This window comes from Numenius arquata, chromosome 2 (assembly GCF_964106895.1).
Source record: "Numenius arquata chromosome 2, bNumArq3.hap1.1, whole genome shotgun sequence".
Lineage (NCBI taxonomy): Eukaryota > Metazoa > Chordata > Aves > Charadriiformes > Scolopacidae > Numenius > Numenius arquata.
Window position 1 is genome coordinate 116,619,341 of NC_133577.1, and position 24,813 is coordinate 116,644,153.

The following is a 24,813-nucleotide window of genomic DNA, read 5'->3' on the forward strand; positions in this document are numbered from 1 at the left end:
TGGGGTTTTTTTTCGATTAAAAAAATTAATGTAGTGCGAAGAATTTTAAGGTAGCAGTCTGTTTTCCATCAAAACACATTTCTTCTTCATGAAAAGTAAGAGCATTGATTTCCTGCCTATTTTATATAGTCCTAAATTAAGGATTGGAGTTTTGCAGGTCAAATCCTTTATCTTTTGTAAAATATTGCACTTGTGCATTATGGACTGTCAAATTTAAAAGAACAGCAGTGGTTTGATGTAGAATATTAAAAGAAAAAATATGCTATATAAAAATATAACTATTCATAAAACTAAATAAGCTCCTATATTCCATTTAAAAAAACGCCATAAACCTGTATACTAGGCCACATTCTGACTTTCTTATTTGCACTCAGTAGCAGCCAGTTCTACAGATTCCATTAAGTACTTGGGGACAAAGGTTTTCCTTAGTCTAATTTATGTCATCATCTGCCTCTCGATGAAAGATATGTACCCTAGCCAAAATAATCCTCTGTGTATACTTCATTTTAGGGATGATCATTAATAGTAGTGCATGATTTTCTATCATGGGATTAATACAGAACTAATGAACACATATCCAAGGGTCTTTTCTATTGAAGCTTCTCCTATTTAAAGTTTTGTAGTAGTTCAGTGCCATTTTCTGTTCATGTGACTGTTTCACCGTCACCTGTTTCAGTTACCTAACAACCTGCAGCAATTTAAGGAACTGCTTGGAAAAAAATGACGATGATACAGTTTTCAAGACTTGTCAGCGCATATGCTCACACTAACGTTCTAGAAATGCAAAGCCTTGGCCAGCTGGAACTCCTGCCCTCTCACTAGGCATTGTACAAATACAGAGCAAAAGGTTTGCCATCCAAAGATTTTGGTCTCTTCAGCTCTCCTGGGCAGATCACAAAGCAGCTTCTCATCCTATACACGCCGATAAAACAGCGTAATGCACCACTGCCTCACTAGTCCCAAAACTGAGTACATCTTTTGTAATAGTCTTCTAATTTTTTTTATCAATATATCATATTGGAAAGTGCTTGCTGAATCAAGGTCCAGAATAGTTCCAGGATAACCTTAGCTAAAATTTAGAGATTTCTAGAGATCTATATCATTCGGACAAACAATCAGGGTTTTCTTCAAGTGCGAAGATTGGTTTCATTGCAGAAAATGCTTATATAATGCTGGTGCATAAATATTGCTGTGAGTTCACAGGGAAGACAGTACCAGCAGTCCATCCTCATGAAGCAAGTCTGCGCATTGCCTAGGGAAATAGTTTTCAAAAGGTGGAGAGAAACAGGCCATGGTTAGTTCTGAGTACACACCGCTTGGAAAAATAAAATGTCTGTGTATGTGTTAACATAAAATTACCAAGTTCAACCTGGCCTCAGTGAAAGTACAGAGAAAGTAACTGCTCTGAGGCAGTGTCCCTCTGACTTGTGACTGCATCGGACAATTCAGTCAGGAAGCTGGAGGTCTGAAGGTTACAAGCCCTCACCTTCAAAATGTGGCTACAAAGGTGCAGAATAGAAACCTTTCAGAACACCCTCTGGCCTTAGATTGGTAGTTTTGTGTCTGGCTTCTTTTCTTATTTAATGACAATAATATAAATATCTAAGCAATCCTATGAATAGAAATCAGGATTTGAGTCTTTTTGGCCCGCAATTCCCAAATGCTTCTGTTACAGAATCATAGCGTCTTTCTAGCTTTTTTAATTCTTTCTGCATAGTGACTTAGGATTGGAAAGTACTTCTCCCCATATTAGTGATAAATAATTCACACCAGCCAAAAAAGGAGGGGATCAATCAGGAGCACCAATTATCACTATCTACTTACCAAGCCCTGATGAAGTTTGAGAGGCTTTTGCTTAGGGTCTCGGTTTCTCCTCTCACCAATCTGCCTTCCAAGCTGACCTTACCTTTTCCTACGGGACTTCATGCTATGGTGGAAACTACGATGCAGGGTGACGCTGAGAACCTCTGCCCAGCCACAACCCTCCTCTTACCTACTTGCCTTCAGGGACCTCTACCTTCCACAGGCACAGTGACCTTGCTGCCACGTTTTGGTGGAGCATGACAGAGAGAAGGGTCACAGCACGCCTCCAGCCCCTGTCCATTCCTGCTGCTGGAGCAGAGAGGCCAAGCACAGGGCACTACCCCATTCAAACAGGGAATTAAGGATGGAGACTAGTACTACAGTAGCATAATAGGAGGGACACATAATAATCATGCCTTTACCTATACGGAGTGTTATAATGCTTCCAGGGTATTGATGCATCACTAGTTTAATCCATGTCAGGCTATAAAAGGGCATTTAGGCCAATCTCCTATTTTTCTGAATAACTGGCCTGTGTGCTGCACTGTTATTTTACCAGTAAGTGCTACTTTCTTTTCTGGCAGTATTCTGTAAATACAAAATACCATGGTATTTCTTTAACGGACTTGTATTGTTGCATGATAGTTATGTTCAGTACACTGCTTTGCTGCAGCTGCCTGTAAAATGTTTAGATTGTGCAAGAAGATGCCTGCTGTGTTAAATGCAGGGATGAAGGGGGAAAGTTTGCCATAATTTTGGACTCGGGTGCCTCAAGCCTTACCAAGTCTTCCTTAGGCACCTCACTCATGCCTGTGTAAGGCAAAAGAAGTCTTAAAGTGACAGAGATCAGGAGGTGCTTGTGCACATACAATCTACTACATCTCAAAAAGACCTCGACTTCCTTCACTAAGAGCTGACAGCCAGGGGCCCAAATGGGATGTTTATTTATGGAGAAGGAAACTGGTGAGGGCTCAGTTCATCCACCAGCCTCTCACAGCATGACTCAGGAATAAAGCCAGCAATATTCTGTAAGTAACAGATACGTTCAGTTTTAAAGTGCGTACCTCTTCCTGAACATCAAGTTCATCATCAGGACGGCTTGTTTCTGTGAATTCTATGGGTTCTTTAGACTCCTGCATGAGTGAAATCTTGGTAGAAAGAAATTAAGAAACATGATGAGTTACACATTGTCCATATCATTGAAATGTATCTATTAGTCTGAAGTACCTTAATATAACTTCCCCAGCTCACAAGAGTCTGTTGTTTACTGTTCCTTGACAAAGCTATTGCTTTAGTTCAGCTGAGAGGAACTTAAATGTTGGAAAGCTTTTAGTCCTGCCTCTCCTGATATGCCTAATTATGGCTTGTAAAAATAATAAAAGCAGAGGGGATTTCTAAACTGCGGTATGGCTTTGTCAAAATTTAATCTTGATTATAAGACAGGACAAAACTTCTAGATCCTAGGTAATAAGCAAAAATTATCAAAGAAATAACGGCTCCATCCCAGTTATTTAACAGTAATATTAGTTTTAATTACTATTTATTCATAATACTATAATAGCAATTGCTAGGAAGGAATTGTGGTGAAAAGACAGGAGAACATTATAAGGCCATTTGTCTAATGAAGGCCCACATCTTTAAACACTACAGAGTGTTCTGATTATCTCAAAAACCCCAGAATACAACTAGGAAGTGCACAGAGAAGGGCAGTAGGAACACCAGCATGGAACAGCTTCCATGAACACTCACACCAAGTAGAATGGAACAGAGGTATATGAAATTATTAATAGTGTTGGTTAAGGGAGCGGGGAATGACTATTCCTTGCAGCTAACAATCCAGAAATCACACAGGATTAAAACAAATGGGGAATATTTGTCATGTAACACATTTCAAATTACAGAAGCCATTGCCACAGGACAGTGTCAAGCTAAAACATGTAAAGGGGTTCCGAAAGGAGTATGACAGACACATTGAAGAAAACTCCATCTGGAACAATTAATATATTGGTCCAAATGCAACCTCCAGCTGAGGAAGTTCTTATGCTGCCAGTTGTCAGAAACTAGAAAATGTGTCTTAGACTTAAATGTTCTCCATACATCCTTTTCTCCAGTTCTTTTCTCTAACAAGATCCTGGGATTGACAGACCCTTCCTTTGAGCTAGCTACAGAAGCTGTCCAGTTTACTAGACTCACTTTATTTGTACTACAGCTCTATGTCTAGTTTTCAGATGTGCCATGCTGTAATGGAAATTGCAAGACTGAATGCTAGATGACAGAAAGAAGGGAAACATACTACTGGATGTCCTTACCTTCTCAAAGACAGGATCCTGGTTGTTACTGTATGTCATTTGATTCCTTATGTAGAGCACAGCATCATGGACAGTCAAGAAGAATATGTCTTTTCTGACAATGTCATCAAAGAAGGCACTCCGTTCCAGTTGAGATATAAGGTTGTCTGAATAAAAGAAAGTCAAATCAATCAATTGATCATAGCTTTGTCTTTACTTTTACTTTCCATATTTCCTTTAAATCCCCCTATTCTTTGTGTCCCACTGCAGCCCACCATGTTTATCAGCGTGATAATTCAAATTTTTATTAGAACAAATGCTCCCACAGACACATCTAGAGATCCCTTTTCATCCCTTCTCATCTTCATTTTATTCTTTGCATGAGTGGTAGTAGAAATATTTGGATGTTTACCTTGATATGAAGCAAAGTATACTCTCACATCAATTCTTTCAAACTCTCTAATTATCTAAAAAAATAAAAGTTTGCAACAAGAACATAAATAAATAAAGTCTGTAAGGAGAAAATACATATATGTATATATGTCTATATATATAATGTATAGGCACACACACACTTCATCTGTTTCTGAGTGTCTTCATTCCAAATTGTATGTTCTGCTTATTCATGGTAAATAAGAAACTGCTATACTTTTTGCTATACTTAAAGATCCAGTAGGTAAGTAAGTACCTGGTTGCTGAAGTGGTCTATCTTTGACTGTGTAAGTGGAACCATCAATTTTACACATACATACATTGCTGCCCATTAAGTTTCTCATTCTAATCATGCCTCTTCAAGTAAGAACCATGTGGCCCTGAGCAAGCTTTATTTCCCCCCATGTACATGTGATATGATACAATCTCTCATTGGCACATGCAAATTTTTTTACACAGATTTTTCCCTCTTGCAGTGCACCAGATGGACCTGTTCTTGGTCAAAAAAGCTGCATATGGAAAAAGCAACGTTTGTGGACCCCATATCTCTTCTGTATCAGAAGTGGGAACTGAATCGGAACTAGACAGAAGGCTGAAGCAAGGCACACAGCATTCTTGTATTTCAGTTAGTTAAAAGGCAGGAGACTGGATTCTACCCCTGGCTCCTTGGTGGCAGGTGAGTCTCTTAGAACAGCATTTTCAGAGGTGATTGCTAATTCTGTTCATTAATAAACTAGAGTAATGTAAGATGTGGTTTATAGATAGGCTAAGCAGTCCCAACTGCAAAATGAAGGTAAAGAAAGCAGCAATCTGAGCATACAAAGTACCATAAAAGACTAAAGATTGAACAATCCAGTCCAACACACTTGTATCTGAGCACCAAAAAATAATGGAAATACTTGGCCTTAATCTCTTTACCTCCTTTCCCTTTCCTTAAACTAAGAATATTATCACCTTATTACATAGTGTGGTGTTTGAAGATGAATTAATGAATGTTGATGAAGTGCTCTGGTATTAGCCACAGAAAACCCTATAAAGAAATGAATCATTCTTCCTTCCTTCATAATTTAAATAATATGGAATGAATAAATAAATCATGTGGCTAAAGACTGAAAAGTGATGGTAAGATGAAATTTTTACTACCTCTGTGTTGAATGAGCATCATCCTGTGCCCAGATTACTGCAGGAGGCATGTGGAAAGAAAATATATAACTAAAATATTTCATAACATATGCATACAAGGGGTCCACATTTTGCAGTTCTAATTTTAGAGTGCTTGACTATGCAAACTTCATACTGTTCTTTTAATGCATCTTTTGGATTTTTTTTTCACCTAAAATACGCACACACAAATATTCTACCTCTTGCTGTGTAAGTTTTGTAGGTATTTTTCAACAACAGACTTTTAAAAACTCAGAAATTAATTTCAGCTAACAGCTCTTGATTTACATACTGCTGACTAGTTTCATTTTCAGGGACCACCAGAAAAAAGTGCACTTACGGTTTTTATTGATTTCACAGCCACAATATCCAAGAATGTTACTGCTCCAAAATCAAGAATGAGACTGTGGATGGGCACCTTGGGGATGTTTACTTTGACTGGGAGTTCTGAATTCCAGTCCACCTGTATCTCTACTTCTTTGGTGGGAACTTGAAGATCTTCGTTGTCTTCAGGTTCCTCATCAGGCTCAAAAGCTTCATTATTAATACCAGGCTCGCTGATAATGCCATTCTGATGTGCAGATAATATATGGAATATATCATTTAATCATGGAGAAAGTTTTGGAGTTACAGGAAATACTTCCCTGTGATACCTTCCATTTCAGGAATGAACAAGACAGATACTTGTGACCAGTACCACCTACTCCCAACCCCTAGTAACGTGGTTAGCATAACTAATGCCACTTTATAAGGCAAGCAGCCATTCTCTGTGACCAAGCAGGTCATGTATTCGTTCCCTTTCCCCTCATTCTGAGGCCTTAAATGTCCTGTGAACCAAGTAGACAAACAGATTTCTTCTTCCCCTCCCTACCAGCCTCAAGATTCCTGGGCACCAAGCTGATGACTCCCTTCCTTGCCAGCCTTGAAGGTCCCAGGCACCCAGCCAACCAGGTGTTGTTGATGACCCTATCATAGAACAGGTAAGTGTAACAGCACGCAGAGCACTGTCTGTAAAATCAAGCAGTTAAAAGTCCTAAGTGGGGAATTGGACTGGAACTGCTGCTGCACAGTGAGACCCATGAACTTCGGTGGCCAGGGACACCTGCACCGTCATCTGCTTCCTCCGAGGACTGGGAGAGTGACTTGTCTTCTTTTATGTGACATTTGAGTCTAGATTATGGTTGTTATACTGGTACATCAAACCCTGATTAAAATCTGACCCGATCTGCAGAGGGTCCAGGTGATTAGAAACTGTAAGTTAAGGTCTAGGTGATTAGAAACTGTAAGTTAAGTTGTATTATAAATTCTGTATTAAACCATTTATAAGTTGTACTACATTGATTCTGTTTGTAGAAATCCTATACCATTTTAATAATAAATTCTGTGCTATAGTGATCATAAAATCCTGTTAAGGAAAATAAAGCTTTAATTGTAACTACAATTTAGTGCCATCATTATTCTGCCAAGGATCCCTAGAAGAACCTGTCTGTCCCTTTAGTCTTGGGTGACAATACTGCATCCAAGAATTTAAAGAAAAACAAGATAGAGCACATTACCTCCTCCTCTGTGCAGTGTATTTCCTTTCCTCTTTTTTCCTTTGTTAAAAGACCATCTTCCTGCAAAAAGGCCACTATCCAGAAAAATAAATACCTCAGAGCTACTCCCTCCCTCAATAGCTTTATTTCTATGAGATATTTAAGACCAGTGTTTTCAGATTTGAATGAGATTTACTATATACGATACCTTCATAAAATGGTCAAAAGCTGGAGTGTCACATAAATGAGCATTTAACTGCATCATAAATTGTAATATATATGGGAAACACTGCATCCTGCACTGAGAGCAATGGCAACAGAAAACCCATTTCTAACTTCCAGCTCTGGAGATTTAATAGGTTGTCTATACCTGTCCACTCCTGTAAGCACTTAATCACTGAAATGTACATTCCATATTCAGAGGAACGTATGCTGCTTTCTTTAAAGAGGATGTGGAAGGCTGTGTCTACCAGCCAACTGATACAGCCCACCTCTGCATAGGAAACTGGACAGTAGGAGTGTGTACACATGAAAGAGCCAGCACTTTTACTGCAGAGAGATAATCTGAGGTGCTGAGGGGTAGAGGTAAATTTAAGGAATCTCTTGCTTCCACTCCTGTTAACACTGTGACTGTCACAGCTGCCTGAATCTGTGGGGTCTTTGGCAATAGGCGTACTGCTCTGCTAGGTCTCCTGCAGGTCCCAGATTTCCTGCCATAGTAATAAGTCTCACTTTTCCATCTTTATTTTAAAGATGAGTAAAGAGGAACTCATAATTAAGGCTAAAGGAATAAACTGTAACAGTAATCACTGGAGAAGGAAAAAAATAGGTTTACCTTAGTAGCTTTTAATTTCCCCTTCTTGATTAGCTTTTGTATCTTCCTCAGTGCTTTGAGTCTCTTATTATATACCTTAACTGCATCAAATCCCACCTACAGAAAAAGGATCAAAATTATTAATTTTACCTAAATATAATCCTGAGGAAATCACACAGACAGTTAAGAAGCATCCAAAACCATCACATATCACTTACTGTGGATTTGAGGCTGCTTTTCAGTCCATCAATGTTAGCATAAAAAATTGGACTTGAAAACTTAAGAATCTTCACACCTTCTGGTTCTATAACCTATTGCCAAAGAACATAAGGTTAAGCAGCAACAACCATATTTTGGCTAATAAGAAGCAGTTTAACAGTTTCAACAGTTCAACTGCGTATCTAATTCACAAAAAATGGCATATCTTTCCTGATAATTGAGGTGATTCAGTTTTTAGAAGCTTACAGTCCCAGCATGCAATATAGACCAGCAATCTGAATCAAGATGAAGAATTTAATGCTGAAACTTGTCATCTTCGAGCACTCCACTTCCAAATTGAAGTTGCCCACGATACGCAAGGCACAACTTCATCTTACACTGGCTTGTAGACTGAAGGGAAACAGCTCATCAATGACTTACATTTTTGTAGTCCTTGACCTTCTTGTAGATGTCTGTGCCAGGAATGTTTCCAAAGCCCCCCCATGAAGGACTAACAGAAACAAAAAGAAAAGACAGTGAAGGTAAACATCATACTTAGGCATTCACAGAATTTAAGAGATTGCTGCATACAAACTGTCATAGACTCTTGTAGCCTGCTCTCTTCTACCAAACTAATAGCCTCATTGGAAAAGTGTTGTATTTTTGTTTTGTGTCGTTGTGCAAGGGTCTTTTTCTGAATTGTAGTGAATGGTCCATTTTAAAGACAAGGTTCTTTGCTCTCAGCCTACTTGCTGCACCATTTCTATGTAAAGCTGAATGAATAAATTTTTCCATTTGTTTCCCAAACCAAAAAAAAAAAAAAGTTTTAGAAGTAGATTAGTTTGGTTTGAATGAAAAAGCAATTTTTTGGCTGAAAAAAAATTTTTCACTTCAAATCAACTGAAACAATACATTTACAGTTTTTTCAGTTTATTTAAAACTTTTTGTCCAACCCTTTTAATTTTGATTTCAGTCAATAAGAAAACAAAAATATTTTGCCGTCTCCAGATATATTTTTAACAGTTGGAACAAATTGTTTTGAAGTTTGTAAAGTCTCACCTCCCTTTTATATTTTGATTTCACAAATCTGACTTCAATTTGGGAATGTTTTTTGAGGATCTTCAAATTCCATTTTTATAGTATACTATTCTGTAACAACTTTTGCAAGGCTTTATTTGTGTGCATTTGTTGACAGTACAACTATCCTTTGGTATTGGTAGTAACCATACTCTCCAGACCTCAGGCTGAAGGAAAGGAGTTATGTTGTATTTTCAGAGAAAAGATCAATGAAAAATAAAAGATGGCCAAAGAAGATTATGCAAAGCCACCTTTTCTCACCATTCCACTACCATCTGTTCTTTGAGCAGCAACAAATGAGCCCCAAGCACAACTCATGCTTTCTCTTCCTGTTCTTTCACTAGGCATACGCTCGGTCTTGTATAAGCAATAAGTGAAAAGGTTATTGGCATGTGCAATATACTGTAGTAGTATTAGATGCTAAGAGTTACTATAATGATTAATTAATTACAGAAGCCATTTATACATCTTTTTGTATTTGATCTGGAATGTTCCTGTCCCTTTCCAGAACTCAGCTATGTGGGTGCATAAATAACATAGGGCTAAGTACCACCAGAGTACCTCACATGATATAGAATAAATACTGATAAAATAATGCATCTTTTCTTTTATCGGTATAATTAAATGGTAGCACACAGTGTTTTGTTCCAAAGAATAGATAGATATTTTTCCATTTTAAAATGTATGTAAACCCAGGCAGATTTTCTGCCACAAATCATTTTGCTTTTCAGCATATTGTCTTCCTTTTTCATGGTATAACACTAAAAATTCTTTCTGATCCTGTGTTACTTACAACTGAACTCTCAGCACAACTGTCAGCAATCCAAACAGAAGGCCAGCAAGTAATCCCAAATCAAGTCCCAGAATGATGGATGCTACACATGTAAAAACCCAGATCATCTGGAGGGGAAATAATAAATGTAAAGTCTCTTAATTATAACATATAACTCCTGGTCACACTAAAGAATTACTAGATGAGACAACATGAGCAGAAGAAGAATTTAACTTTGGAGATGATCATAGCACACTGGCAATTAGATGACTTCCATACAAAAGTCTTCCTCTTCCTCCAAGATGCTTCTATCCATCACTATCTTATTCGCATAGTTAGCTTTTTAGGAAATAAGTCTTTTTAACATAACAACATTTTTTAAGGATCCAGTTACTTTGGTGAAATTAAAGGGGATGCAGTTAACCATTGCATTTTCTTCTTTCTGATGGTGGCAGTCTTTGTTAATCTTTCTTTAAAAATTGCAAATGATTTATTTTCCCAAGATGTAAAATACAGTAAGATGATCCACCTGCAGACATATAGATGGGGAAGGGGGCTCCTCAGTGATATCTAAGAATCAGAACTGTTCCAAAGAGAGGTATTTCATATTAACAGGTTCATGGTACTCTCTAAAGTCTCCACTGAATATTCAGGCAGAACAGTTGAAGTGGGCTCCTCAGTTCCTCTCTACATCACTGCCCAGGCAGAACACCCAGTAGACCCAATCATACAAAAAGCTGAGTGCCCACACTTCTCACTGAAGTCAGTGGGAACTTTTACCTATAAAGAGGACTACTAAATGATTGACTAAAAAATTTCAGATCTACCTGAGGCAGGTACTGCTCAATGACACACGCTGTAAAATCTATGCAGAGTAAGGACTGCACGGAGAAAATACTTTCCGTGTAATCCTTTCCTGCCCTGTTCCACAGAAAACAAGAGTTGGACATGTCAGCAAGTACCCTGAGATATGGTTATGTGGTCCGTAAGAAAAGCCTGTTTATCTATCACTTAGCATGCCAAATGTATCCATACTCTAGCTTGGATTAGCCTTGCTACAACAAGAAAACATATTTTCTGAGGACTACCTGAGATTATCCAGGCAAAAGGGATGCTAACGTGGTAACAACATAAATATATGTACATGAATTATTAAATAGGTCAATTTTCTGACCCATTTAAACTGTGCAAAAGATAAAAGCAGAATGCTAAGGGTGACAACAGGCCGTCTTTATTCTGATTTTCAAGCCATCTCAACATAAGACTGCTGTAAACTATGGTAATTGCTATGAAGGAGCCATCACTGCACAGGAATACCCTGACTGGCACCTTTACTGTGGGGTATAGGGAATACTATGTAAAACTCTAAAATGGGGAATTTTATACTGACCTCATGGCATTTGCATTTTGAGGACACACATAAAAGTCTGATGTAAACTCTACAAAATTCTGTTTATGTGGTAAAGAGAAACTTGGATGGCATTAAAAGGCAAAAAGAAAACCAGACAAAAACATCCAGGAGAAAAGGGAAAATTTGGTTACTTACAGCATCCACTTTATTCTGTCTCCACAGACGGGGAACATCAAACACTTGCATGAACATGCCTTTCAAGTTAGCTATGACTACAGCTGCCAACACAGACTGTGAAGAAAATTTATAAAAAAATGCTATTCAGAAGCAAAGATGCATATTAAGATAATGCTCAACATTTTACACTATAAACCAGAGCCTTGTCTGGTATCAGTCGCCATAGTTTAAACAGGGCTATTAATCCTGCCCATCAAAGATGAGCATTTGGATCTGATTGGTGCTGGTGGCTGTGCTGCGGAGGACAAGTACGGTACCTTTTGTAAGGGCTCTAGCAATTTCCCAAGGGCAACAATGGAAATCAAAACAATCCCAGCGGAGATTATACCAGCAACCTGTGAAGAACAGAGTGTTTATAGGAAATGAACTTATTAAGACTCTATCTTATGTTTCTAGGATTACAAAGAAAAATGTACAAGTAGTTGCACATTACATTTCTTTAGGAACAAGGAGACCTGCCAAAATGCCATTGTGTTTAGGTGTACATGGGCAATCATTATACACTTCAGCTAACACAGAGGGAATTCAATTAAGCAGGTAGTGTAAACAACTGCACGCAAGGTAGTAGCTCTTGGAGGGGTTATGTTGCATAGACAGATGAAAGGAGCAGAGTCTGTGTGTCAGCCAGAAAAGGGGCTGCCAGATAACCTGTAGTTCTCCACTGTTAAAAAAGGCAAAGTACTGTAAAACAGAGAAGCTTTCTCAACATGAGCAAGATGGCACACGGGCAGATGATGAATGGCAAATAGAAGAGCTGCTCAGGCCAGCACATGGGAACTTAAATATCTCATAGGCAGCTGCAAGAGGATTTCCTCCCTCATCCTCAATTCCTACTGTGACAAACTCAGCCCCTTTACTGGGAATGAATTTCCGGGGAATTCGGCTTGATGGATTTCTGACCCCTAATGTAAACCATGCTATGTAAAACTTGATTGCCCTCTTCTGGCAGAGCTACAAAAATGATTCACAACCAGAGCACAACCTGCCAGCTAAGATACCTGTGGCTTTTCATGTGCCAGCAACACAATCATTCTAGGACTATTTTCATCCCATTGTGAAAGCTGTGCCCTATACAAGATTAAATTTACCCATTCCCAGTACTATTAGGCAGAGGTCATTACCTGAGTCTTTCCACCAGTGCTTTCTTGGACTGCGGTCCGAGAAAGAGCAGTAGTTGCAACAAAACAAGAAAAGGCACCCGAAAAAATGTTGCTGATCCCGAAGGCAATAAACTCCTGGAAGATAATTGGATGATGCTGTAAATGCAGATACCTGGAGACAATTTTGCAATGGAGAATGACAATAGCTTCTACAATAGTTTATAAAGTAGGTAGCACAATAATATTTAAAAGAGTATGGATTAGTAATAGTTGTTAAATGCTTACACAAATTCCTCTTATGCTAGTGTAACTACCTGTGCTTGGAAATCAATACCATGAAGTTGTTATACTCTCCCTAATATGGACATACTTGTCTTAGTATAAAGACATTTAAAGCTTATTTCCATCAATGTTATTAAACCTAACATTTCTGACAATTATACTGTATAATTGCGTCAACAAATGGGTCTAGTATAAATTTAACTCGCAAGTATCATCAACTAAACAAATAATTTTAATCAGCACAACAGTCTGAGTTTAGACAAACCTTTAATTAATGCAAAGCATTGTATTATTAGTAGAACTAATCAGGAACTTTGCAATAAAACACAGTTTCACTGAAAACTTCCAGTTTGTTGAGCCAGAAGTTTTTCACTCTGAACATCCCAATGAACTCACGCTGAGTCCCAGGCAGCATTCTCATAGATTTGCCCCAGGGTCACAGATGCTGGCACCTACTGATGCTGGTTGTTCTGCTCAAGTGACAAGGACCCTGGGAGCTTTATGTCCTGGGATCTGGGCCATTCCTCTGCTGGGAAACGAGGCGTTTGGGAGCTGCCTGCAACCCCATATAATTGACAGAAACATTGTTTTCACCAAGCCAACACAGTCACAAGAGCTTTTCACTCACTGCAAATTTTTAACAATATAATTTAAGATTTGATTTTGACTCTTTCCCTTCTTTTCTCCAAAATGAAATTTCCTGTAAGCTTTTCATTAAGCTCCACTACAAGAGCAGAATTTTGAAGTCATGTTCTTTAACAGAACAGATGTAGATGATTCATGCCTATTCCTGTGTAACAGCTGTGCTCTGCAAGAAAATGTTGGAAGTATAGTTCCTACTGTTCTTAGGTCTTAATAATCTATAAATCTATGAAGACAAAATAAACACTGGCAAATAATAATATTGACCTGTCCTTCAAAATTATTTTACTACCTGCTTTTATGATGTTACTTTAACTTCTCCAGTTCAAGTAAACTATTTGCCCATCATTCATAGCTGCATTTAACTTTTGCTATGTGTAAAATTCATAGCATGGTATTCAAAGGAAGGCACTTTGCTTTGGTGGACAGTAATTCTACTACTACAATATTAAATTAGTATCTTTGAAGCACATCAGTGCTGGCAGAACAGCATATTCAACAAAAGAACAGCATAAACAGCACTTCCAGGAATATGTATTATTCATTCAGATTTATTAAACTGAAAGTCAATGCAATTTAGGCAACTTTAAATCAAAGTGTTACCAGATAGGAACTTTGTGTATTGTAAAGTGATCAGCATGTTTGAAAGCATAATTTTTTACATACTGCAAAACAGTGTTTCCAAAACCAAACTTTATGTAATCCATTAGTACTAAAATAAAGGACTCATTAAACGAAGTACTCAGCTTATCTTTTTATTGTATTAAATGTATTTTCTTGTGTGCACAAAGGATAAAATTGAAAATTAGCAAAATTAGCATAGATGCAGGACAAGGGAGCTTTGTGACATTCTTCTCCCATGGCTAGCTCCCATAGGCAAGCCAAATAACCCCTGGTGAAAACACTGAACAACTGCAGGAACCCTCTAGGAACTTGTCAATGCATAGCTCACACAACATTCTAGCTGTGTGCCTTCCGAAACCAATAGCTAAAACAAATCAGCCATTTGGTGCAGAGTTATTCAAGTATGTTCATATGCTGGGTAGGCATTTACTTTTGTCAAGCTGCAGGACTTAGCTATACAGTTACAAGTGCATTTATATTGATGTCACTGGTGTCATGCTGAGAAGTAAAATAATTTCTTCTGTAGCAGTAAAATCATGCCTTATCTGAAAGGTTCAACTGATACAAATCCTTCATGTAGACTAAGCCTAAACAAAGCTGTGCAGAGCAGCTTCTTAGCTTGACACTGTCTCCCCAGCAATAAACCTGAAAATATGCCTTACGAGTAGGAATGGAAAGCAGGTTGCTAATGCTGGCCATGTCAGCTCATCACCAGAAAATTCCCCTATACAGTGATTAGCTTTAATTACCTTTTCAGCGCTACTGCAGTCACTAAAGCAATACAGAAGGAATTGATTAGTATGAAAAGCCCAAACTGATGATAGAGCACATATGGCTCATCTCTATGTGGTAAATTTGTCAGGCAATATACGGCCATTTCAGCTGTTTCTTTTCAATAGTTGAATTTCTCCTGTCAGGTTTCAACTTCAGTTTGAAAAACATGCGTGAATGACGTTTCCTTCATTTGGCTATGTAAGTCAACATGAAACAGAACTTAAATTCACTATGTTTATAAACTATTTCGCTTATACATACCTGGTTTCCATCAATAGCATAGTCATACTTGGTTGCGTATACTTTTCCCACAGATACGGCAATAGCGTAAGCAACAATAGCAATGGAAAAGGAGGCTGCTATCATCTGGGAAAACAGGCTGACAGCTGGAGGTTCAGGAGGCAAAAATCTAGCATTTAGAAAATATATTAGTGTTATCAACTTTGATCAAATTCTGTTCTTACTAGAATTGTCAAGGAGTTTGAGGCAGAGGCATACAGGTTCCTTATAATATGAAGTGTAATGTTTCAAGTTAATAAAAAGGTGGAAACAGCCCATTGACATACAGAACACGCTTATCTAGCTCACCATAGCCCAAATCCTGATGCTATTAGTCAGCAACAAAGCTCCCATTGTTCTCAGCATGACTGAGATTTGGCCTTATGATAGCAAGGTGAAAAAGTACATTTTTTGAAGCATTGAATAAAGGATGTATTGAATAGTATGATGAATTACATAAATATGTTAATGACGCTTCATACTATTGTTAACATACTTCTTCAGAAGATCTCAAAAACATTTTATCCCCTACTGTGTTTCCACAAATTTTAATTAATCAAGCTCTGAATACCAAATGGAATGTGAAAGTTACTACTGTGAAGTGCTCTGAATCTTTGAAGTGAAAGTCTCTATCAGTGTAATCCTGAACATCCTTGCTCCTATGACTATGGAAGTGACAAGATAACTGGGATAACAGTTGTGGCATGAATATGAACCCCAGTGGGGTAACTCGGGTCTACAGAAAATAAATCTAAGCAGAATTTCATTACTAAAAATAATTATTTTTTTTTTACTTTCCCATAGTCATATATTCACTTCATGTGCGTGAAGCAATTAATTTTCAGATGAACTTCATGAATCGGGTAGACATTCCTAAGGCCATTTTACAAATAAAGAAAAGTTAGGCAAAATATTTAGGTGGCATAATTGCCAGAGCCAGAAGTAAATGTGAGGAAATCTCCAGCTCCGAGTTCTAAACTCAGGTTACAACTCTCAATATCTCTTTTATGTCTTTTCTCTTGCCACTGTCATTTTTAGCCAATTAAAATAGTACCTATTTCCCAGAAAACAAAGGCACTCACCCTCTTGGAATGCTCTTAACAATGCCTGCATTATATTTTTTTTCCAAGTCGGCAGCGTATGAAATGCCAGTGGCTACTATTGTCTGTAATAAAACAAAACAACAGTTTTAATACTTAAAAAGGGTTCTTGTTGTCCTGCAGCTATCCCCATCTATTTTATCTGTTCTCAGTTTTTGTTGTGCTCCTTTGCTTACCACAATAACTTCTATTGGGATAGGTATAGGTATCTTGTGTTTGAACCGATCATTTATTTCTTTAACTACCATGCAGACAAAAATGGTGAGGAGTCCAGCAATAAGATCTGCAATGTTGGTGGTGCCAATTTTTTCAAATGTTTCAATAAGAGTCTGAAAAATAAAAATGACAACATAAAACATGCCCATGTCCACTTGAAGGATGTGAAAATACTCATGAAAAGATCCAGATGTGTGGGGTTTTGGAGCAGGCTGAGTTACTTCGTTGTTCAAGCCTGGAGGAGCCTGAGCATAATGTACTGTCAAGGTGCTACAGAATCAGTGAATGGATTTAATGGTGAATTTAACTGAAAAAGCATAACTGCAAGAACTGTCCACACAGGGGGCTTCTGCTTCCCGATTTTTAGGAAATTAATACGAAGTAAAAAGAGCTAATCCCCTACCTGTGTTTTACATCTACCTGCTCTTGGAGCAAGGAAGGGAAGATCTATAGCTACTTCACTTGGTCCCAATAGCAAGGGAGATCCTCATGTTTCTATTCAAAAGACAGCTAGCAGACCCACGGACAAAACTCTGGTTCACTACCTGCCCAGTACATACATATGGTCTGTGGATTACACATTTCCTGTTTCCACTGTTGACATCCAGAGAACGAGTATGAACCTGGGTCCTGCCAGGCTGTGGAGATTCCTACGCTTGAGAAAAGCAGTCACTAAACCTCACCTTATGGTGCATTAACCCTCCCAGCAGAATTCAGTCCCAGGCTGGAGGGTTCTCACAAGTGGGCTGCAATAGGCAGCTCCCTTCTCCACCCTTGCTATGTCCTTGCTTGGTCCTATTGTTTATTGCAAACAAGTGTACAGAGAAAACATGAAGGGCTGATTATAGAAAAGCTATAAATACTTCTCTGTCCTCCCCCTAGGCATTGGGGAAATTCTCACTTGCCCCCTCCCTGCCTCCAAGAAAATGCAATTATTCTATGCATAGTGGAGCAGCTTTAACAGAACAATCTAGTAGAAGAGGAGTTAGAAACGGACTTCTTGCATCCTGGTTAGTTCTCCAAATACCGAGCTGTCAGTTTAAAGGCAAGGGGAGGGTTGCAGCAGCAGTACCACTACTACCATTCTGAAAAGACTCCAGTTTTGAAATAAAATGTCTAAGTGCTTAATCAGCTGTGTTAAAAGTTAAAGAAGAAGCCTTCTTGAAACACTGAATCAGATGCCTTTCTTCAGGTGACCGAAGACATTTCTTGCCCATTGTACTGCTTACCATGGATCTCATTCTTACTGGCCTTCTCTCGCGCTGCCTCACTTCACAGGGGAACGGTAACTTCCTAACTTTGGGTTGTGAATTCTGCTACTGTTGGATGCTTGGTGTTGCAGTTTGTTAAACACCACTTTTGAAGCAAGTCCAAAACTTGCTGAACCTGACAAGGCAAGTCACTGGTTCAGCAGACCAGAAATCACAATTTCTTTGCTCTACACACATCTGCAAACACATTGATTTGGCTCACCCGTCAGAAGACAGAAGGTTTGAGCTTTAACTTTAAAAGTCAGCATTCTACTCAGGTTTGCAGGAGCTGGAAGAACCACGCAATCCCTTTTCAAAAATACTTTCTATTAATGTACTACCCTTCAATAAATATAAAAAATAGAGATAGAAAAACCTGCTGCATTAATGAGTCCATCACCCTGCCAGCTCTGCTCTAAGGTCTATTAGGCAGTACTTTGTCTCATCTCATTTTCCTTGTTCTGAGGGAAAGAGTTTTGATTAATTCTGAAAAGGCCCATAACATAATACTATTTTTTTTTCCAAATAGTCTAACAGGTCTAAATTTTACCTTGCTGTTTGTAGCTATAGTCATCCTGTTATTGCTAATCGAGATGTCTAATGCATTTTTCTAGTCTGATTGCCTGGCATGTAAAATCTGTAAATACATTTTTTTGTCTAGAACAGTCTCTTTCAGAAAGCTGTTATTCCAATGTGAATTGCTATGGAAGATCTGAAATACTATGAAACTGAATAGTTTCATGCTGAAGTCAGTGACAAAACTCTCCATAATTTTCCTGTGGAAGGAAACTATTCCATAATATGAGACTTCTAGGAATTCAGTATTTTTGTAATCTGGCCAAGACCTTTCTCCGTTTGATCATTTTCTCTGAGATCAACAAATGGAGTTGTGACAGCAACAATTAGCCTCACCTTAGCTAGCCACTAGGTACCTGGCTGCAGGGTGTGAATCCACATCTTGCTTTAGGTATTCACAAGGATGGCTACAGCGGGGAATGAAGAACGATGCCCTTTACCAGAATGACCTGCTAGTTAAAGGTAAAGAGGCTTGGGAGCTGTCAGCTTTGGGACATGACTTGACAGCGTTAAGAAATGATCAAACATACTTCACAATAAGCCAGAGAGCAAGGGGTGGGATGGAAAGTAGTCTCCAGAAGTGACAATCTAGATAAGCAGAACTGTTCTGCTGGATAATTACACTTAAACTTTATGTGAAAAACTGCTCTGCCTAAAAAAAACTTCAAGATGGCAATTGGACTTTCTGTCTGGGGAACACCGAAAGCAGCTCATTAGAGCCCCACAGCTATAAATGAACAGCTGCAGGCTTTCCTGAAAGTGAAAACTAAATGAATGCCCTATACTTACCACCACATGTATGAACCATTCCTGTATGAAACAGAAGCAGAAGATAAACAATTATATAAAAATTCTGGCATAAAACCAAAACAGATTAGAAGGGCATACTTACATATATTATGGAAAGGACACCATTATAGTTTTTAGTTGAAACATTTAGGACTATTTTCAGTTGTGACACAAGCACTTGAAAAGCAGCTGCAGTTGTGAATCCCCCAACTAGTGGATCTGCAAGGTACCTCACAATGAAACCAATCTGAAGGACTCCAAATATTACCTGGCAAAAACATGAAGAATAACAGCTTGCTAAACAACAGAAAGGTACACTTTTATTTGGTGATTGCTTATGCTTTGTTCTTTTCTCTTTGTTGATATACAGTCTTAGGACCATCTTCCCCCACTGCAGCCTAATGTAGCTTAGTACCACGCCATCCAAGGAAATAAAGGACACCTGAAAAAATATGTGAAAGGATGCTCCAGAATATGCACCACTAGCACTTAGTTTCACTCAGGTCTCTTGGTCGGCTATTCTTCTGTTGTCTGCGCTCCCAGTGATGCTGCCACAGATTCTGTCCAGCATAAGAAGAATAACCCCCCAGAAGCTGTTCAGAAATTGAGATTACTTTCCTTCATCTTTGTCTTATACTACAGGAAAATATCTTACTATCCTAGTAGGTATTTCCATGCCATATGTTTTCCCATTAAAATTAAAGAAACATCAACGTTCTGTCTTTAAGCCAACTATTTTACCTGTAAAATTCCAACCAGAAATGTGAGGGTACTAGCAATCAGTACTCTCTGTGCATCTCTGGATTCAGTGTCTATCAGTGTCCCAGTACCATTAGTCCCTGTAGCATTACTGCCATCTATGAGAAAATTATCATCAGGGGCCATGCTCAATACAACAGATCCCACCATCAAACTGACTACAGGGAATGGACCTGTAATGACAAACAGAACATACTAAAGTTCAACGTACATCAAAAAGAAGCATTTATCAGACTAGACAAGAAAACTCTAAATCAGAAAATCCATTTAGTATTTTAACTGGGCTACATTAGTAGTATTAGGGGGCCAGGAGCCACAGGCACTGCAAACATGACACAGAAATAAAATTCCTTCCTTAAATAACTTACGTTGTACATATAGGTGCAGTTTCATGCTTTGCTTAAGCCAATTTAGGGCTGTATGAAGGCCAAAGGGGCAACATGTTCCAGCATCTCCCTTGCATCAGCTCCACAACCAGACGAAACAAATCACTGATCCAGCTGAAAGCAGTATTTTTTTTTATTTTTTTTTGGGTCACAGTTAGTTTTCAGCTGATGCAGGTTGCCACTTAGCTGCCTGGTCGGGAATCCCACACCACGGTGGTGGCAGGAACATGCACCAAGGGGTAGGACCACATCTTTTGGCAGTAGTGTGGTATTACATTGGCTAAAGATGACTGAAACTATATTTTGGGCAAGGTACAGAGAGAGTAAGTGATCATTGTGTCAGCAGCACACAATCTAAAAGTAATTGCATTTGTTGCAATTATTTACTAAAATCATGCAGAAAGGGAAAATGTCACAAAATGTCTTAAAGAAGGATAAGTTGATTTTACAGATACCTTAGCAGACACTTCACGAATAAAAGTATTGAAGAAAGCATAAAAAGTAGTGTTTGATAATGTAGAAAGTAGGAGTGTTGACATAAGTAGAGACGACAACTCAGACCTGGATAGCAAATGTGAGCTGACAGGTAGGGTGAGAAGAGGTTAACAAATTGGAGAGAACATACAGAAGTATTTGATGCAACAGAGAAGAAAGTTGATGAAATAGTGTAACGTCATGCCAAAGCTTTGGGAGGGGAAAACAATCTATTCTTAGTAGATATCGACAAGGAAAGACTGTATTTTGTTAGAATGAAAAAAAAAGAAACTTCAGTGCTGCTTCAAGCTGTAACATTAATTTTAAATGTGAGAACTGACAGGAAATAAACACCATATTTTAAAGAAAGTATTCAGAAAGAATCAACAAGGTTTACCCATAGCCTTGATGTGAGGACCTAGAGCGAGGCTGGAGTGGACACACAGGTTCTGGATCTCCGCGACAGGCAAGAAGATGATATTGTCCACAGTGATCAAAAAAGGATGCAGCAAGGAAGGCTTGTAGAGAAGACTAACAGCTCTGTTTTAGCCATCTTGAGCTTCAGCTGATAGACAAAAGTGTCTGTTCATACTGCCTACTGGTGCCTTGATCTTGTAATCTCTTGCATAGAGTGTAGCCAAAGACAAGATTTAAACTTCAGCATAAATGCAAGCAAAAAGCATGCATAGGCACAACTGAAGTTAGGTATTATGGGCAATTGCTTATGCAGAGAAGAAATAAGCCCTAAGTCCCCCAAACCCACCAATATTAAAATTCAGCACAACCAATTTGGTTCAGAAAGTAGTTATCCTGTATGAAATATGAATGTTCACAGTAAGGATTAACATTTTGTAATAGATCATTCACTATAACTTGAACAGATGTGGTTACCAACTGAGATGTGCCTTGATGTTCCCAGGAAAAAGTATGTCAGGATGGGAAAAAAGGCAGAATAGAGACCATATCCAACAGGAACTGCAACCAGCAAAGCATATGCCAAACCTGAAATGATAGATCATCAAAACATCAGATTTAAAATCTCTCAACAAACTACTATCTTGTCTAGAAAAGACTTTCAGAAAGATTTACTCCTTTTGCCCAGATACAATTTAGAATGTTTTGTCTGTAAATCAGTTGCAGGCATGTATGTGTGTATCAATGACTGTAAATGGTTGTATATCCCACACTGGATGTTGGATGAATAAGTACTGAAAGATGTGCCTATATTTGTGTAAACAGCACAAAACATAGGCTCAGGTGTGAAGTTTAAATGGGGTAACACTGTTCAAGAGTGAATGCTTTTTTTCTGCCACTCTGTGCCTCCCTAGCACGCTCCAAGGGAACAGACAGTAGGGAATACTGTGGCTAATTAGGAATGTGTAAACTGCTTTCTGTTCCCAATGTGAATCTTTGCCCCCTTGTGCAAACACCTCATTTCCATTGAGGGAAAATGTGGGATTGATACAGCTATCTTAACCTCCCACAGTCCTGAAAAATTGTGAAAATAGTGTAAGAACACTATTGAGATGAAAGAAATGAATGTGCTGGATGGCATCAGGGTTAGCTAGTCTTGTCTTTGAAAGTGGACCTTATCAGCTGCCTCAGGCCAATGATTTTGCCTTTTAAGTCTTCCTTAACTAGCTTATTTTAATTAATTTCTGCTTATTTCTGCCACTTTTCTATTTGTTCATCTACTGAATGCTTTCCTAATAAATGAAATAAGGAAATAAGGAAAAATTAATATTGTAAGCCATCTAAGTATCCATCAAGTTTATAAATTTTTTTAATGTGAATATGCCACCACCTCCTTGAGGGCTGTTTTCTGCAGATATCTGAACAACCTTATGGGCCAAATTTTAAAGGAGAGTAGATATCAAGGTTGCATTATTTTGGAGCAATAACTAGAATTTTGTAAGCAGCTACAAAAGCAGCTATAGGCTCAGATAACAAAAAAAAAAAAAAAAGTAATAAGACCACGGGACCTATCTGATTTATCACAATGTAATTAAAATTTTAAATATCAAAATGAATACTCCTTGAGTAAAAGGCTTGGGGAGAAAGTTAAATACTTCTTGATAGCACATCAAAGGAAATTTGAATCTTCTAGCCAAGCAGAGGAAAAAAAAAAAAAAGAATAAATTAAAACCATCAATTATTTATTTCAAAATAGTACCTAATATCTAGTATTAAATAACAAGCCTCAGATTTGTAATTCCATCTGCATAACATCCCCGTGTTCAGCCGGCTGCCTTACAGAAACGTCCTCAAGAACAGAGGACCAACGTGCCCGGTTTTACCTTGCAAGGTGGCGACGAGGCCGGTGCTGACCCCCGAGATGACATCGCTGACCAGCCACTCCTTCACCCGGTAGTTGGGCAGCCACTCCAGGATGGGCAGAAAGGACTTGGTGATCTGTAAGGCCCTTTTCCTTGAACACCTGCGAGAAAGCAAGTGATGAACATACCCCACGGGGATGCAGCTGGAAAGACCCCACCGCCCCCGTGCTGACAGAAAGTGGATGCGATGCATGTTTTAAAAGCCAGAGGTTGGCAGGGTCACGTCTTCCACACAGGGATGGGGCCCGTCTTGGTGTTAAGAGCACCCTCTCCTGAAGGAAGCCCCCCACGGGCAACAGCCTCCACACGCTTCGATACGCAGGGAAGCCAAGATCCACCTATCGTCAGATTGGGGTTCTTTGGGCCACTTTATCCCACTTTATACGGGCGGGTGGAGTTTACCAGAGCCGGCCCCCGGCCCCCGCCGCCTCTCCTCACCGCTCCCCCCCGGGCCCGCCGCCACCCACCTGCAGGCCGCCTGCGCCCGCTCCCGGAGCGTGGGCGGCAGCGGCGGCCGCCGCTCGTTCTCCTCCTGGAAGCCCGCCTCGCTGTAGATGGGCCGCGCCACCACGTAGTGGCTGAGCTCCGCCAGCGGCTCCTCCGCCCGCTCGCCCGCCGCTGCCATGGCCCCGCCTGAGGCGGAGGGCAGAGCGCGGCTCCCGCGCCGCCACCCCCTGCCCGCCCGCCGCCCGCCGCCCCGGCCGCCCCTCAGCGCCGGCCGCCGCCCGGCCCCGCCGCCCAGCGCTGTCCGCGTCCTGAAGCCGCGCCTCAGGCGGGGCCGTCGGCGGCTCTACCTGCCCCCGCCACCGCTCTCCGGCCTGGGGCAGGGCGAGCCGGCCCCGCCGCGGCGGCATTTATACGGCCGGGCGCTTTATTTACGGGGAAACAGAGAGACCCGGCTCTCGGCTGGCCCGGGCGACGCCTCCGTCCGCCCTCCCTCCCCCGCCGGCCCCGCTGGCCCCCTCGCAAGCCCTGCCCCGCAGCGACCCTCCCGGCCCCGCGGCGGCCGCCGTCCCCGTCCCCCCTCGGGGAGGGGAGGCTGCATTTCAAAGGCGGCCGGCCGGCGGGCAGGCCGCCCGGGGACAGCGCGGGATGAGGGTCGTTGGGGACAATGGCTCTCCGGCGTGCGGAGCGGGGCTCCCTGCACGCACGCGGGCCCCACCGGCAGGTGGGTGGATGGGCTCGTCCCCCTTCAGCAGCTGCCCCGGGGAGCCATCTGGCCAAGGGCGGCCTGAGAAAGCGCTGGCTGTTAAGACGAGCCCGAGGGGACAAGATAGGACTGGCTGCTCCACAGACTACGTGGCCCACACGGAAACCTCCTCTGAGTTTCCAAAGCCCTGCTTCATCCCATGATCCAAGCTTTGGGAACCAGCTCTATGCAGAGATACAAAGATCTAGTAAACTGCATCTGCTCTCCAAACTGTCCCTGGGCTCACTCAGTGGGAAGGAGAAGTCATTTGGGGTCCCTGGGCTCTTTGCATCACACCTGAAGTGACAGAAGGTGGCCCCGGGGCTGCAGCTTCTAGTTTGCCCGAGGGGAATTGGAGGGAATGAACTC

The 24,813-nt window shown here is 40.2% G+C and overlaps 1 protein-coding gene across 1 annotated transcript; it reads right to left on the minus strand.

Annotated features, from left to right (window-relative positions):
• Positions 1–1,228: 1,228 nt before the first annotated feature.
• SLC26A4 (solute carrier family 26 member 4) lies at positions 1,229–24,109 on the minus strand. The gene is made up of 21 exons (XM_074161925.1): positions 23,994–24,109; positions 23,723–23,962; positions 23,217–23,356; positions 21,811–21,921; positions 20,042–20,232; positions 19,404–19,568; positions 16,646–16,798; positions 16,452–16,534; positions 15,352–15,499; positions 12,790–12,903; positions 11,926–12,003; positions 11,627–11,722; positions 10,102–10,208; positions 8,673–8,742; positions 8,252–8,344; positions 8,055–8,150; positions 6,025–6,255; positions 4,504–4,558; positions 4,113–4,258; positions 2,868–2,951; positions 1,229–1,252 (listed from the first exon to the last, which is right to left on the minus strand). The coding sequence occupies exons 1-21, from the start codon at positions 24,107–24,109 to the stop codon at positions 1,229–1,231; spliced, it is 2,541 nt and encodes an 846-aa protein (XP_074018026.1).
• Between the last annotated feature and the right edge of the window lie 704 nt (positions 24,110–24,813).

Bases quoted from the DNA above. Each gene is read 5' to 3' on its own strand.
- SLC26A4 (XM_074161925.1), bottom strand. From the start codon at position 24,109: ATGCCGCCGCGGCGGGGCCGGCTCGCCCTGCCCCAGGCCGGAGAGCGG. The intron at 23,963-23,993 runs GCGGCGGGGCCG...GCCGGCGCTGAG, and splicing joins CAGGACGCGGACAGCGCTGG to GGGCGGCCGGGGCGGCGGGC. The intron at 23,357-23,722 runs GTGGGTGGCGGC...GCTTTCTCGCAG, and splicing joins CGGGCGCAGGCGGCCTGCAG to GTGTTCAAGGAAAAGGGCCT.